Below are 15,746 nucleotides of genomic sequence, written 5' to 3' on the forward strand. Positions count from 1 at the left end.
GGGTGGGGGGTAACTGGGAGTTACCCAGAAGGACACGGGCTTCCGGGTGGGACTTGTTTCTTGGCCGGTGTTATTTTCTCTTATCATTGTTGTCGTTGGTAGTAGCGGTGGTGATTTGTGTTGTACATTGGTTGCTGGACTGTTCTTGTCTCAACCCGTAGGAGTTGCACTGGGAGTGAGTGAACAAGCTGTCTGGCTAGGGTTTAAACCATGACAGTTCTTTTATAAAGGGTTTTATGCTTTTGAAATCTTCAACACATTCAGGTTCTCAAGCAACCAACACGTTAACAGTAACTGTGAAGCTGATGCAGAAAAATGTTTGGTTAGCTGAGAAAAAACACAGAATCATAGAGCAGTCTGGGTTAAAAGGGACCTTAAAGAACATCTGGCTCCAAGACCAGGATGCTCAAAGCCTCACCCAACATGGCCTTGAATATTTAAAATTTAAGTTAAAAGTTCAAAATTGTACTTTTGGACCAGTTTCACAGAGTAAGATGCCTGTAAAGTGTATGTAAGGTTATAATTTACTGTGGTTCATTATTTCACTTACACAGAATGCTATTTTCAACTGCTTCTATAGTGTATTTGACATCTGAATATTTTCTTCCACGTCCTCAACTCTGACTTCTACCATGAGATATATGAAATGAGGCATATGAAACAGTGCTATTAAAAGTGGAAAATTATAGTAATTACTAACAGTAAGCTTAAGAAGCAAAAAGAAGTAAAAAAATAAAAAAATAATTAGGTCTTTGTATTCAATGGTACACATAACCTATATTTTCTGAGTTTTCAGATAGACTTGAGAGATGGGCCCATGTGAAGCTCATGAAGTTCAACAAGGAGGTGATTCCCTCCATCTACTCTGCTCTCCTGAGACTACACCTGCAGTACTGCATTCAGCTCTGGGGCCCAAAAGAAGGATGTGGACCTGTTTAAGTGGGTCAAGAGTGGACCACGAAGACGATCAGAGGTTGGAGCACCTCTCCTGTGAAGAAAGGCTGAGACAGTTGGGGTTGTTCAGCCTAGAGAAGAGAAGGTTCCAGCGAGATCTTAGAGCAGCCTTCAAGCACCACAAGGGGCCAACAAGAAAGCGGAGAGGGAGTTTTTATGAGTGCATGTATTGATAGAACAAAGGCTACTGCCTATAGGTTGTAAGAGGGTGGATTTAGCTTAGATATAAGAAGGCAATTCTTCACTAGGAGGGTGGTGAGGCATAGGAACAGGATCTGCTGGGAAGCTGTGGTTGACCCATCCCTGGCAGTGTTACAGGCCAGGTTGGAAGAAGCTTTGAGAAACTTCTGCTAGTGAAAGGTGTCCCTGCCGATGGCAGGGGACTGGAACTAGATGAGCTTTAATGTCCTCTCCAACCTAAACCATTCTATGATTCTAAATCATAACATTTCATAGAACGTGCTTGGGGATTTTTCGCTTGATTTTGCTTCCAAAGAACTGTCATTAACAAACATACATCTCTAATTTCTTGTCCAGCTCCTTTGTACGCCTGAAGGTCTGCAAGCATACTTTCCGAGTCCTGTAAAACTGCACTGATCTGATTCCATACCTCCCTTTCTCCATCCGTGGGCTGTGCATCTAAGAAACAGAAAAGCAAAATGTACAAAGTCAAAAGGTAGCTTCAATGCAAATGGCAAGATTACTCAGTTCCACTTAACATTATACCCAGCTTGACTATGTGTAACTCCATTTTGATGTGTTTTTATAAACGATACAATTATACTGCACTGCTATTCTGCTAACTTTCAAGTTTCTGCTTTCTACGGTTTTTGTATACTCTGCTTCATAATGACTCTTCTCAAAACGCAGCATTTTAAAGTGAGGCAGTATCATAAAGCAATGTTACTTGGAAATAGATAATGCATCAATCCTTTAGTAAAAACGTTCTTCTTTCATGAGCTCTACAGCTCAATTACAAAGAGTTGTTCACTTCTCTTGCAGCTTGGGGATAAAATCAGCTTTTCAGAGGATAGAGCAGGGGGATATTATGCCACTTTGACTTTCCTCCAGGCTTCCTTAACAACAGTAATTTATTTCTCCTTTTGTATAACACAGATACAGTATTGTTAAAAATAAACATTTTTCTTATGTCAGAGATCATTCCTGTTACAAAAATAAATCCAGCTCTGTCAATGATCAGTTTTCAGGGAGGGAGTGACCTACAGACCTTTATTGTTCAGAGAAATGACATTTGGAAGTAGATCAATTTTCCCATTCAAATCCCATCCAATGGGATTTCCACAGCAGTGCCACACCAGAGAGTGATGTTGTCCCTAGAACATCAACATGCTAGACATCTTCTACCTTCTCTTGCTTTAAAACATCAAGACAACTGGCACTGACTGAAGACTGGATGACCTACATATAGACCTGTAATCAGTATTTGTAGAAACAATCGTTGTCCTGGAAGATTACTATAAAGACACTTTTTTTTCTTTCCCTTTAAATGTGTATTTGCATGTAAAAGATAGAACTTTAATTATTATGGAAGAAAAAAGTACTTTGAAGGTGCATCTTAGGACTTAAGGGCTACTTGTCTGAATTAAAGGCAATGAAATACCTTCAGTGCTAAACACACCGATTAAGGGCTACTGTATACATCTCAACATTAAAAGACAAGAAATTTTAGAAGTACTTTTTCTATTTAATCTTCTCACTGTCATCAAGAAATAAGACACAATTTTCCACCCACCTATCATAACTGTGTTCATTTACCCACCCCCCCTTAGAAAGAAATAAATCACTTCACTTTTGAGTGTATGGAAAGAGCAGCTTTCTCTCCATGACATTTCAGGTTAGGATAATTTGTTTAAATGTCTCAAGTTATCTAGGGACCTTGCATGAATGAGACATACGGGTGAGATTTACATGTCCATGGCTCTGAAGAAACTAACACTTAAAATCTTTCTTATATTCCTACGTCACAGTGAGTCCCATGAGATTGGGCACACAAAACAATCTGATTTCACTTTTGTTTCACTATGGAAGTTTTCTCTAATCTTGTTTAAAAGACAGAACAAGTGAAAGCAAAAGTAAGCCAAGCTTACTCAGCAGGGTTTTACATCCAAAATACTTTACATAACTACAAAAAACAAAAAACAAAAGGCAAGGGAAAGTAGCACCAAAGGGAAAAACTGTCCCTAACAGGAAAATCCCAGCTGGGACACAGCTGTTGAACCAACCTATTAGCCAGTTTAAGTTTACAGTGTTACTGACTGGTTCTTTCCCCAAGCTGCAAGAAATCTCATTCGTACACAGTAAGGGATCTGTCACCTTGTGATAAACAAAACAGTAAATACTTCTGAATTTAATGGAGAAAGCAATCTTGCTAAGCAGTTACACGCCATTCAACAACAGAGTGAGGGAAGCCAGGTGTCACCTATAAATCAGTATCTGTATTTTAATAGTTAAATATAAGTTAAATAAAGTAACATTTTCAGTGAATATTAAGACATAAAAGAGTAAGTTACTTATCAGTACAGTTCATAAGTGTAAAATTTGCACTTACATCACCTGAAGCAGGGGTTGGTTAACACGGTGCTTCTAAGGCACTTTTTACAATTTATTTACTTTAAAAAATGTTAGCCTCTAATAAAAAATTTAACACTATAGCCAGCTCAGCATTTTGGAACTTAAAAATTACTTTTATTAACACCCCTATTGTTAGTCTTTTTAAAAATTTCCCAGTTCTATAAGTTGGGGAAGGTTGAGAATTTGAAACCCACTAAGCTTTCTGTAGGATCTCAGCACGTGGGGAAGTACGAGTAGGAGGAAGGTAGGTGGGTGGAAAAGGGAAAAAAAGGGAAGGGAGAGGAAGAGGGTTGCAAAAGCTACAGAGCAACAGGCTTAGCTTGCACTTGCAGAAGCAGTTTATATTAATGCTGAAAGTGCTGAAAGTGTTTAGCTTACAAATAAGGATTGGGAGGATGATTCAGGCTTTTAAAAAAAACCCATGCATCTTACTTATGAAATATATGTTATGCAAACAGATGTTCTGATAAGATCACGGCCGTGTTTCAAAAGGGATATATACAAAGATCTCGCCAGAAATGGTCAGCTAAAATACCTGTAATCAATCACTTTGAAAAAGATCTCATTTTGCTGTCAACAACAATAATAGTAATTGCAGCAACAACAACTAAAAAGAATATAGATTTCTTCATGACAGCTTTTGGCTTTTAAAACTGGTTTTCTATTCCAAAAATACCAAAACCTGTTCTGAGTAAAAAAATGCCATTCGTGAATCACAGCATGGAATCAGTGCTTGGCTGTGCTCTCCTCTTACCCCATACCCCATAGAACCAGCATGCATTTAGGCAATTTGAGCCAATTTATAAATAAAACCACAGGCACTGACTAATCCACATTGAATGCAAGCCCTCTCAATAATAAGTTATCAAAATCACCAGACTTACTGCATTTCATGAGCTTTGAGTACTAATGATTAGCATTCAGAGTACACTGTCTTTAATAAGACAAATGGGAAACCCTTTCACCTTTGCCTAAATCTTTCTAAAGCAAATCCTAAACCTGACAACTAAATGAATCCTCTATCAAATTAATTCAAGAGTCAGACCGTGCTTGACTCCACCATATACATTACATATACATTCTACCAGGAAATTTTCACTTAGAAAGCAAAAATTTTATCTCTGGGGAGGAATGCAATTTCATTGGCTCCATCGGAAATAATCAGGATATGACAATTCATCCATTCCATGAACAAATGCTCTCTTTCCTCTTATGGTCTATTCCATGTTTTGGATGGGGTTTCAGACTTTCATTAAAAGAAGGTGGAACGCTGGACCCGTCACAATCCATTTCTGGATGCATTAAGTATTTCAGGTGTCTGGTGGGGTACGAATGTGCAATCATCGTTCCTGTTTAGACAAATACCTGTACTTTGTTTTGTTTTCTCCCCTTCAAAAAAAAAAAACAACAAACCCTAATAGTTTTCTGAACAGTTTTGAGTTTTCGTTCTTCACCAAATGAAGAATTCAAAGAAACAGAAACTGCAATGAAGGTAATACATTAATACTCACAGGACAAGATTAAATATAAGAAGCATATGAAGCTTTTATCAATGCAAAATCAAGTATAATATCCAAATAATTAATGTGTATGAAAAGGTAAGACAGTGCTAAAAATCGCATCTAATCTACACACCCTTTCTGCATCTGAAATGCAGACCAGATGCATAGAATGTTTTTCTCCCCTCAGGCAAACTGTGCAGATTAGGATTCCCATGGAAGCTGGTTAGTGCTTTCATTTCTGTGAATGTGGAATCATATTTGTCAAAAAAACATCATACCCTCCTGGCCTCGACAGCCTAGCAGAGGAAGAATGAATAAAACAAGATGCTTTCCAGGCTCCACTTTCAGCTCTTCTTCTATCCACTGCTGAAGGTGGCTAATAATTCCACTAGTCACTGACTAGTTATGAGAGCAGTAAGTCTCTTTTATCATATAATGCTAAAGTCTTATTTCAGGTTTGTCACCATGGCAGTGGTTTTTCCTATTCCAATCTGGGAAAAACTAGACAAAAAAGCTAGTTTATGTCCTCAGAAAAGACGAAAGTGACTACAACTACACTGAATAATGCCTTTTAGAGGATATCAGAACCTGCTACACTCCATACATTAAAGAAGAATAGTATTAGGTAGAAACAGTACCCTACAATGGATTTTTGAATCTAAACTTTCTAAACTAGCTGTAACAAAATGAAGCTCCCTAAATTGTTAATACTTGCTACAGGCATGGTGCTGTGCAAGGGATATAATTGCTAGGCTTCAGCTGTGTGACAAAGTGGACAAGCCTCTCTCTCTAACTGAGCCATTGCCTCTTGCTTAGGGTACTCCCTACAGCACAGGAGACAAGAGTTTAATCTCCAGCTGGCTGGAAACAGAATCCATCTCTATCCTTGCACCTACAGAGGGAGGGTATTAATACCCTATTATGCAAAAACTGGGCAGTTGCTCTCCTGCCAGACATGTTCTAATAATAAGAACTTTTAACCATACATGAACGATAACTGAAAAATTCATTAATAATTCTGGGGATGGGAAATCCTAGAAAATAAGTGTCCTTGATTGTTGGGAGTATAAGGGGGATTAAATCAGGATCAGGTAACAAGCCCCCTAATATTTAGGAAAAAAGGGAACTGCTCAGTTTAAGGTTAGAGAGTTTGGTCTTATAAAAGCTGTTTATTATCTGAGGAAAGGACAGTACTGAAGGTGTCATTTGAGAACACCTTCTCCCATAATCTGTAAGCTTTAGTATCCTAAGCTAAAAAATAAATTAAAAAAAAAATAATTTCACCTCAACCATCAAAGTATTTCCAAGAATTCATGTGGAATTATTTATTTTGCCTGAAATAGGCTCTCTATGGGCAAAAGTAATTTGACAGTAGATTTTCTGCAAAAAAAAGAACACTTGACAACTAGTGTGGAAAGAGCTTCAAATATCCAAAATTAATTTACTTGTGAGTGTTTTAAACAAGGTTGAAATCAAAAGAACAAAATGGTTCTTGAACTGACAAAATCCATTTCAAGAGAATTTGTCCTATGGGCTCATGAAATGCTGGCATGCAGAGACTCTCAAGACTTGCCATCCACTCACTCTTCCTAACATTATTTTTTAGTTGAGAACTAAGAAGGTATTAAGCAAAATAAGAGGCATATAATCAATCCAGTATGTAGTGTTTCGATTAACAATGCCTGTACTAAGATTCAAGTCTAAAACAGCAATACAGTCCACTTTCTGGGAATTAAGAGATCCTTTTTCTTTACATTAACCTTTCAGTAGACCCTAAAAAAAAAGAAAAAAAAAAGTAATTTGGTTGAGTGCAGATAATCTGTATTCACCTCAAGGAAAATGCTTTTTCACCTGCATAGGAAAAACTATTCTCCATGTCACTCTCTGAAGTTACCACTGTTCCAATTTGTCACTGTTAGCCTTCAAGGCTGGACTAAATGGATCTTTAAAGTGCGTCTCTTTGCACAGATCCAGAGTAACTGCTTAACTCTGAAATGATTACTGGTGATCATACAGAACTGCTTCTGCTATACTGCATTAACTGAAACTAATGCTGGGTTCAAGCTTTTTCAAGTATGACTATGGAGTTACGAAACATGGTTCCCCATCTGGAATGAAGAATGCTAGCAAAAGATGTCATAAGAATTACAACTAATGTTATAGACAGCTGCAGGAAATGGGGAGAAAAGGAGATAATTGTAAACATTATCTTTTTGGTAGCCTAAACTTTTCGAGGGAAAAATTAAAATAGCTATTAAAAACCCCCCAACAACTGGAAGGTGAAATTTGAAACTTACTTCTTTTTCATGACTTTTGCTCATCCTCAACTATAGCACATTGAAAGTTTTTGAAGAAAAAAACCCACAACTTTGAATTAGTTAAGAGAACTTACTTTTCTAAGTTCTGTTTGTACCTTCCCATTTTTCAAGACCTCAAGATTTGCATAGAAGAAATATATTGAAAGGACTAAGGCTAAATATAAAAAACCTCAGGCTGGTGAAAAATATTTAAGGGAAAAGTGAGCATGCAAACAAAGAAAAGCAACTTGTAATTAAGTATATTTTAAAACAAACACAAAAGCCAATAATGGCATTTTTCAAAAGATGCAGTGCCAGTGTCCTCCTGGAGAACAATAACTCACAATAATTTTTGTTGCAAAGAACAACTCACAACAATTGCCTATGACGTGTATTAGTTAAGGGTAATAAGGGAAAGCAACTGAATAAAAACCTACTACACTAACCTTACTGTGTAGCTTCAGGACTGACCTAAAATATGTAAATCTGTACAAATGTTTGCTATCCTCTCCTGCATTTCTGTTTCCATCCATGTGCCATTGCTGGGGCTCTTCCAACCATGCCATCATCCACATCACCCTGATCTGACTGGAAGAGTATTTAGTAAGTGGGGGAGAGAATGTTAAGCTTGGGAGGGGGCGGGGGTGTCTGTTTAATAGCTAGTTCTTAGTACATTCATTTTCCCATGCAGCTAACAGTCACAATGGGTGCAATTGTGTGGCTCTACATTTCAATTCTAGCATAAAGGTATGAGACTATGTGGTAAATCATCACCCATGGGATATCCCCTTTGGAGCAGCAGAGAGTAAATCAACTGTTAAATGGAGTTAACACCGTGATGTTTTTCCACTTTCTTTCTATAAACACTTGTATCACTTTTGACCAACACCAACCCATAAAGATTCTGATTTTTGAGGCATGGAAACAGGTTCTATCTTGTCTACTCCTGCAAATGAGGAAAAAGGCTGTGTTTTTAAGCAGTATTTGTGTGGCACATTGTACACACAGCAGGAAGAAGTATGTTATACACCCTCCTTTTAGGTAGAATACATACCAAATGAAGAGCACAAAAAACCCCCAGCAAAACAGGGCAGGAGTATCCAAAACCTCTGTAAACATCTCAGAAGTAGTAGTGACATATTTGAGATTTCAACTTATGGCTAATGAAAAAGTGCGCAAAAATTAGAAAACACTATGCCAATGCAAGTAACAAAACAGACTAAACAATCAACTCCACATACCCCTTTATGCTCTGAATGGCCAACTGTAGTCACCATTTTCATTCATGAACTCAAACTGAAAACTCAGGCCACAGAAAGTCACTCACATCCAGGAAGCATGCAAGCAGGCTCTTATCTATGTCCACTAACTAAAAGCATCCATTCTTTTACACTGTATGATGGCTAATTAAAGGAGATAAAAGCACAAAACTACAGACGTCTTCAGTCACATCCCTTCAACACAATACAGATTTCATGCCTTAAAAACCTCCAGAACTTTATTTCACAAGTAAAACATTTTAACCTTTCACTCGCATCAAACTCACTGAAATTTGGAGATGAGTTTTGTTCCTCTCTAGGCAGACATACCTGACTATGTCATGCCCATGTTGCACTAACTACTGGTCACCTCCAGTGGGAGAGGGTGCTTGACCCCATTCAGCTCTTGGCAATGCACTTTCAGGAAATAAACCAAACAACCTCTGCTGCCAAGGCAATAAACAAGATATTTTCCCCTCTCACTGCCACCTCCATGCCATAAAGGCTTCCCATTGCCAGACCTCTTGTTCCTGCCAAGTCTGCAGCCTGGGTCAGCAGCATATTCTTACCATCCAGGACATGACGGAGCTCATTAAACCTAGGAGCTCAGAGCAGCTGAAAACCTTAATAATAGCTTGGCAAAGCTACAGAGCACTACCAAAGCCTCCAAATGTTTGAGAGGAAAAAAAAAAAAGATGTGGTGATTTGGATAAAGGTTTGACACTCTGGGTTTACAATAAAATTCTCAAATGATACAGAAAGAAAAAGGAATACATGGCTCACAGTACCTTCTCTTAAACCCAAACCAACTTATCAAAATTTTTTTTTCGTTCTTCATAATGAGGTAAATAATATCTAAATGAGAAGATTAAAATATGTGCAAAGTTATAGTCATACACTCCAGCTCTCATCCAAGAAAGCATGTCTGAACAACTTCATGAAGTATGTGTTTAAATGACTTCTTGAATCAGTGCTTCAGTGTATATACACACAATCTCGCATCATGTCAGTAATTTTCAGAAAAATAATTCAGGAATAAGTGATTCAAGAAAACTTTCAAGGTGATAAAATAGGTGTCTATAATCACCTGAAATTGTCTCTTAAACCATACTTCAAAACAAAGTTATTTTAAAAACACTGGCTTCTCACAACATTTTTTGTTGATCTTTTTTTCCTAGAATGAAGCTATTAAGAGACAAAACATCACACACTGTTAGCATTTTAAATAAAAATCATTTCATAGCAGTGGTGAAGTAAGATTGAACCCATATTTAAGGATTTGATAACCAGTTTCCAAGACAATATCTGAAGTACATGCAAGGAAACTGCAACCAGCAAAAGTGAAATAGCTGTGAATCAGATATAGATGTGACAAGGGAATTAGAATGTGGAACACTGTTTCGCAAACTGATAACCATGCAATTAAGAGAGATGCAATCAAGCACATACACTTTGACCATTTCCCTTCGTTTCAGAAACTATAATAATCCCACTTAAATCATCGCTGAACCAGGCAAAAGTTGTGCCACCTCCACTGCTTATATGTTTTCAGCTTTTTATTTCCAACACATATTTCCATTCAAGGAAGCAACTTAAAGAATTTTTCTTTTTAAACTGATTTGCTAAAGAAAGCTGAAGTCAAGATCATTCATATGTAAATTTAACAATGGCTCGGGTTTTGAAATTAATTCAAGGTAAGATTTTACTTTCATATCTATCTTTCTGTCCCTTCTCAGAATGAATTAAAAGTAATTTTGTATGGTTTATAAATATCAAAAAGCACTTTTCAGTTGAAGTGTAATTTGATTTGTTTGCAAATCCCTTTTGAATTGCTTTATGATGCGTAAGCACATGCAGTTTATTAGGAAATAATAAGCAAAAAAGGCAAGCCAGGCAAGAAGCTTTGCTCACTTTCAAAGTCAAGGAAAAAATTTGGCCCCTGATCAAGCTCTGTGCAAGTGAGAACTTTTAAAAGATTTCCCATTTGGTTCCTGAAAAATAGAAAAGGAAGAGAAAAGGAGTCCTGAGTGAACAAATGGTTTTAAAGACAAGGAACTGGACAGATTGGTTTTGCTGGAAAATACACACTGCAAGCAATCAGGTTTTAAAAGTTTTTCCTCAGTTTGCTGTTAAGTCAGAGAAAAGATTCTCTCATGGTCTTGTAATTGTTTGAACTTACTTTCAAAATCCAGGAAAAAATGTGGATAGTTTTCAATTTCCCTGGTAAGGACCTTAAGAAGATTACCCATCCCAGCAAACCTAGTAAATGCAACAAAATCATCAACAGTTATATATGTAAACTCAGAATACTACAACTAATTACAACTAAGGGCTTGACATGGTCTGCATTGTATATTAAACATTTTGGCAAGTTCTGGACTGTGAGATATATTTTGATGGTTAATTCTGTAATATTTATGCAAGGGGACAGAGAGACTAAGAACTCAGATAAACAAGAGAAATAATTTCTTTAATCAAATTGGAAAGGAAATGTATCGGTATAACAACACAGAGAACAAACAGATATTTATGAGTTTATTAGCCAGAAGAACAAACTCAGAACAATATCTGTATTTGTAAATACTATGAATTGCTGGATTCAAGATTACTGAATACCATTCCAGAGTAAAAAATGAGGTCTTAATCCTCTGTTTGTGTTCTTTAGCAGAAATATATGTTATTTCATGAAAGTAATTCAATTTAAGGGGGAGAAAAATCTGTTTCTAATCAATATGGTTTTATAAAATATTACTGTAAAGATGTATCAGAAATAAAAGCTAAAAAGTTTGTTCTAACTTGTAATAATGTGCTTATGCATTTTTGGAGGAAAAATAAACAAACAAACAAAACAGAAAAAGGTTCATCCGCTATCTTTTTCATCTTTTTTTGTGTGTTATTCCTATCTTTTATCATCTTGGAACCCTTTGCATTTGAAGTTATGAAAAACTCACAAAAGGAAAAGTGATCAGTTCTTGAAAAGGCAAGTCTCTATGCAAGACAAGAAAGAAGGAGATTTGAAGTTTTTTTACCAGTACAGTCCTTAGGAAGATACATTATTCCGAAACTATGTAAAAGTATATTTTCCTAGGGCAAACTTTTTCTCAGAAGGAAGAAAAATTAAATCATGAAAAGCACATATAAGGATGAAGAGGTCTGCCTGGAGGGATGGAGAAAAATGTAATTTTAGATTTAAAACTCCGACTGAAAACTGATTTTTGCCTCAAAGATAAATATTCTCAGCACTCTTAAACTATGGCTCTTGGGGTTCACATCTGATGCTCATCTATTTTTCAGTTAAACTTTCTTCTCACTTCCGAAGTCAGACCACAGAAAATTATTCTAAGCATGTATATGGCTGATACTCTGTATGAGGAGACTAACGTTTTTTCAAATTCTCCCCCAAGTATGACAAACGTATCATCAACCCTAATGTCTATATGCATGTAAAGGATATATTTCTACAGCAGGAAAACCTAGGAAGGTAATGTAAGTCTTAGAGATTTCAAAGCAGCTCTATTCAGTCCATAAAATGATATAAATTTAATCAATAATCTGTTCGGAGCATGTAGCTTCAGGTAAAACAGTTTTTTGTTAGACAAATGGCTTTTTTTTTTTTGCATTAAATGCTTCTTCAAAATTTTCTGTCCAGAACAAATCCAGTGAGCAGCCTGTCAAGCCCTTTACAATTAGCAACATCTTGCATATACAATATTGAAACATAAAGAAACATTCTCCATTAGTCATAAAGTTACATCCATTCACACAAAGGAAAAAAAATTTGCACTTTTACTTTCAGAACAAGATCTGCACTGTATGAGCTGCGTCTGACTTTCTGATTAGCCTACAAAGGGAGAAAACATACAAAAGAGCATCGATTTTATACAGCATTAAAACTTCTATCTTCAGTAATTTGAACACTTTCATCACACCGGTGTAATACATTTTATCAGCATCAAGTAAGACAGATAAGATACTGTGCATACATTTATTTTCATTTTCATAACCCCGGAAGAAACAATTTATATTATTATGAAATACAATCACAAGCTAAATTACTGAGTCAGTTTGGATTCTTCACTTACAACTTGTTTTAAGCCATATCTTACCTCATTGCCTTCAATCTTCAGAGAGTATCCAACCATTTCTTCTACTGCCAAAGTTAGCACTGCATCCAAAGACTGGTTTAGTTGACAGTATGCTTCGAACAGTGAGGAAGCCTTTTTGCAAAAAACTGAGGATATGCTCCCTCATTTGCATCAAGTAGCTTGAGGTTATGCGCCCAAACTCTAGTTTCTGATCCTTCTTACAGAAGTACAGCACATCAGTGCTCTGGAGATTTCTGAGTGCAAGTATTTTTCTTGAACTTTTAGTCTATATTTTAACCTGATTTTATGCCCTTCTCTTTCAATCCCCATGCAGAAACTGATTCAGCCATTTAAGTTACAAGTATAAAACAAGAACCCTGCCACAAACTTTATACACTCTCATGGTCAGCCTGAATTTTCCAATGATCTTGAAGGTACTGGTTTGATATCATCCATTTCCAATATACACCACCCCAAAACCCAGTGATACTCAACATCGACATCTAGAAGATATGGTTCAGGTAGCTGCTAAGCACGCTTTACTTCCTTATGATATGAAATAATTTCTTTAGGCTTCCTGAACACCAAAACTAAAAGCAGGATCTAGTTCCAAGAAACTTTCTCTTTAAACTATAACTCATCATTCAATGCTAAGGTTTTAACCCCATATTAAAAGGCCAACCTTCACTTTAATGGAAATGTTTATAAACGTAATTCCTTGCCCCAAACTGAATTATTTTATTACTTTTAGCTTGCTGCTTCCCAGTACTGGGACCTTCCAAACCGTCTTTCCCTGAAAACTCTAATGATGTATTCCAAATTTCAAGAACTGCAAGTCACTTCCAGGATAATTTTTAATGAGATTTCAAAGTAACTAATGATATAAATTCTGAGCAGATCAGCATATATACTGTGGCTGCAACAAAAATACAATGAAGCAGCTGATGCACAGAAGCAAACCAGAAAGCCTTCATTTAAGAGCATAAAATTCCATTTCATTAAACCTTGAAAGCATTTTACTTACTGTAAAATCAGTTTAAATGTGGAAATGAGACTCAATGAATATAGAAAAAAAAATATTGCTGCTACAGCACTCTGAAATGATAGCAGCTTCTCTTTAGAGTCCAAATCCCTCAGAATTCCAACTTTTAACAGTATGCTTTAAAAATTACATGTTGACATGACAATGATGTTTGTGTTTTCACGTTTTCCAAACCGTTAAAGCTTATCCTAGGATATTCCATAAGCATACAGAAGAAACTTTCTAAACTACTGTTGACAGTTTACTGTTGACAGATAGGAGAACAAATTCCTTCTCCCCCACTAAACCAAACTGCTTACTCTCGAATTGTGATAAATAATACCCCCCCAAAACAAACCCAAATCAGCCATAGATTTTATATATATATAATCAAAATATACTGAAGTGCGTATTTATCAGATACTGAAAACCAGTTTTGAAAGTTTGGTAAATGTTCAGAAACTAGGTATTACCAACTAAACATTGCATGCCCAAAGCTAAGCATCACGTTAGTTAACTCTTTGTTTACAAACTGTTTTAAGTAATTAAATAGTTTTGAAATGTGGTGCTTTGTACTACTTTTAAATTATAGCTATATTGCTACATAAATTGCTAGAGAAATACTAATTTATTTCTTATTCCTTTACGGACTAATTTAATCAGTACCAACTGAAACTCATCACCAGCACTGTAGCTACGCTGAAGGTATAACAGACAACCTCGTGCTGGTGAAAAAGGACACATTCACCAGCTCAACCCTTTGCTGCTCATCAGTGCTCCTTTACCAGAAACTATTTCCTAACTCTGCCTGCTTACATAAACAGTCTAAAACGCTTTTGTCAAAATGAGCTGGATCAGCAAATACCTACTGCTTAAACTCATCTAGATCATACTAAAAATATGGGGATGGGAGGATTCTCATGAGCAGCTCCATTTGGTGTTTCAGGGGAAACAGAGGCTCCCAAGTTCAGAGGTGGCAGTGAATGATTAAGAATGGTAACTTCCATAAAAGTTATCATTCTTAGGAGTGATAACAGCAAAGGAATAATAACTTCTAGGAATAATAATGGCACGCCTATGCGGGTAGGGACAGGAATCCAGTCCACAGTCTGAGGAACGGTACTGTACTAAGTGTATTAGCATCTTTAAAGCAGTGGAACTGATCTTACTGCACAAATAATTAGCTGTGGTTTCAAAAAAATACCAACATCTGAATTTAAGATCTCTCAGATCAAAAGCATGACACCGAATTGTTGTGATATTCACCCACAAAGTTTGTTAAGATGCTTGTAAGGAGATATTAGAAGTCCAATATTCAGAAACTGTTTTTGTTCTATTACAGAACAAACCCAAAATGAATGAAGAAATCCTGATTAAAAAACACAGAAATCTCTTAACAACGATAATCCACTTTTTCTGAAGAAAACTTGAATCACCCATTGTTTTTTGCTTGGGAGAGAAAGGAAAATAATTTTTAACTGGATTTGCCAACACCATTACCAACATTTTTTCTTTTTTTTCCTTCTTTGAAATAAACATATTAAAACAACCTAACCTCTATTTCTGCAAGACTAGCTCCAAGGAAACTGGAATGCTGCAGTGCTCAGAGTCATCCACAGAGCAAAGGTACAAGCATAGACAGCAGCACCTTCCCATAGGTGCCCCCCCCACACCTCCCCTACTTCTCACTCATATCATCAGCATGTGAATGGAGTTCTGCAGAGGTCAGGCAACAGAACAGGTTTTATCACTGGTAAGAAACTGGGAATATTATCAACCCTGCCCATGGCAGGAGGGCTGGAACTAGATGATCTTTAAGGTTTCTTCCAATCCTAACCATTCCATGATTACAGCTGTGAAAAGCAGAGTACTGGAGTCAGGAATAGTCAGGGAAGCACTCTGATGTGTTCACAGCAATGCCATAAAATCACTGGAGTTAGGGGTGGGGTTATCTAGACCCCAAAGCAGGAACAGCAGCAGCTCTGTCATTCTGCACAGATGCTTGTCTAAAGTATTCTTAAAGCTCTTCAGAAAGT

General features: G+C 36.7%; 1 protein-coding gene across 9 annotated transcripts in view; it reads right to left on the reverse strand.

Annotated features, from left to right (window-relative positions):
• CYRIA (CYFIP related Rac1 interactor A) overlaps positions 1–15,746 on the reverse strand; it is a 61,448-nt gene that overhangs the window by 15,210 nt on the left and 30,492 nt on the right. For 4 of the 9 annotated variants that reach the window (XM_061460855.1, XM_061460853.1, XM_061460857.1 and 1 more), the window contains 2 exons: positions 10,516–10,595; positions 1,472–1,593 (listed from right to left, as the gene is read on the reverse strand). In XM_061460855.1, coding sequence (XP_061316839.1) covers positions 1,472–1,593; positions 10,516–10,588 — 195 coding nt within the window. In that variant the 5' untranslated portion in view covers positions 10,589–10,595. Of the gene's footprint in view, positions 1–1,471; positions 1,594–10,515; positions 10,596–10,783; positions 10,864–15,746 lie in introns of all 9 variants that reach the window. The other 5 variants (XM_061460856.1, XM_061460854.1, XM_061460859.1 and 2 more) reach the window with 3 other exon arrangements.

This window comes from Pezoporus flaviventris, unplaced genomic scaffold (genome assembly GCF_033815535.1).
Source record: "Pezoporus flaviventris isolate CSIRO_AGI_PZ_B2104156 unplaced genomic scaffold, CSIRO_AGI_Pfla_v1 ptg000031l, whole genome shotgun sequence".
Lineage (NCBI taxonomy): Eukaryota > Metazoa > Chordata > Aves > Psittaciformes > Psittacidae > Pezoporus > Pezoporus flaviventris.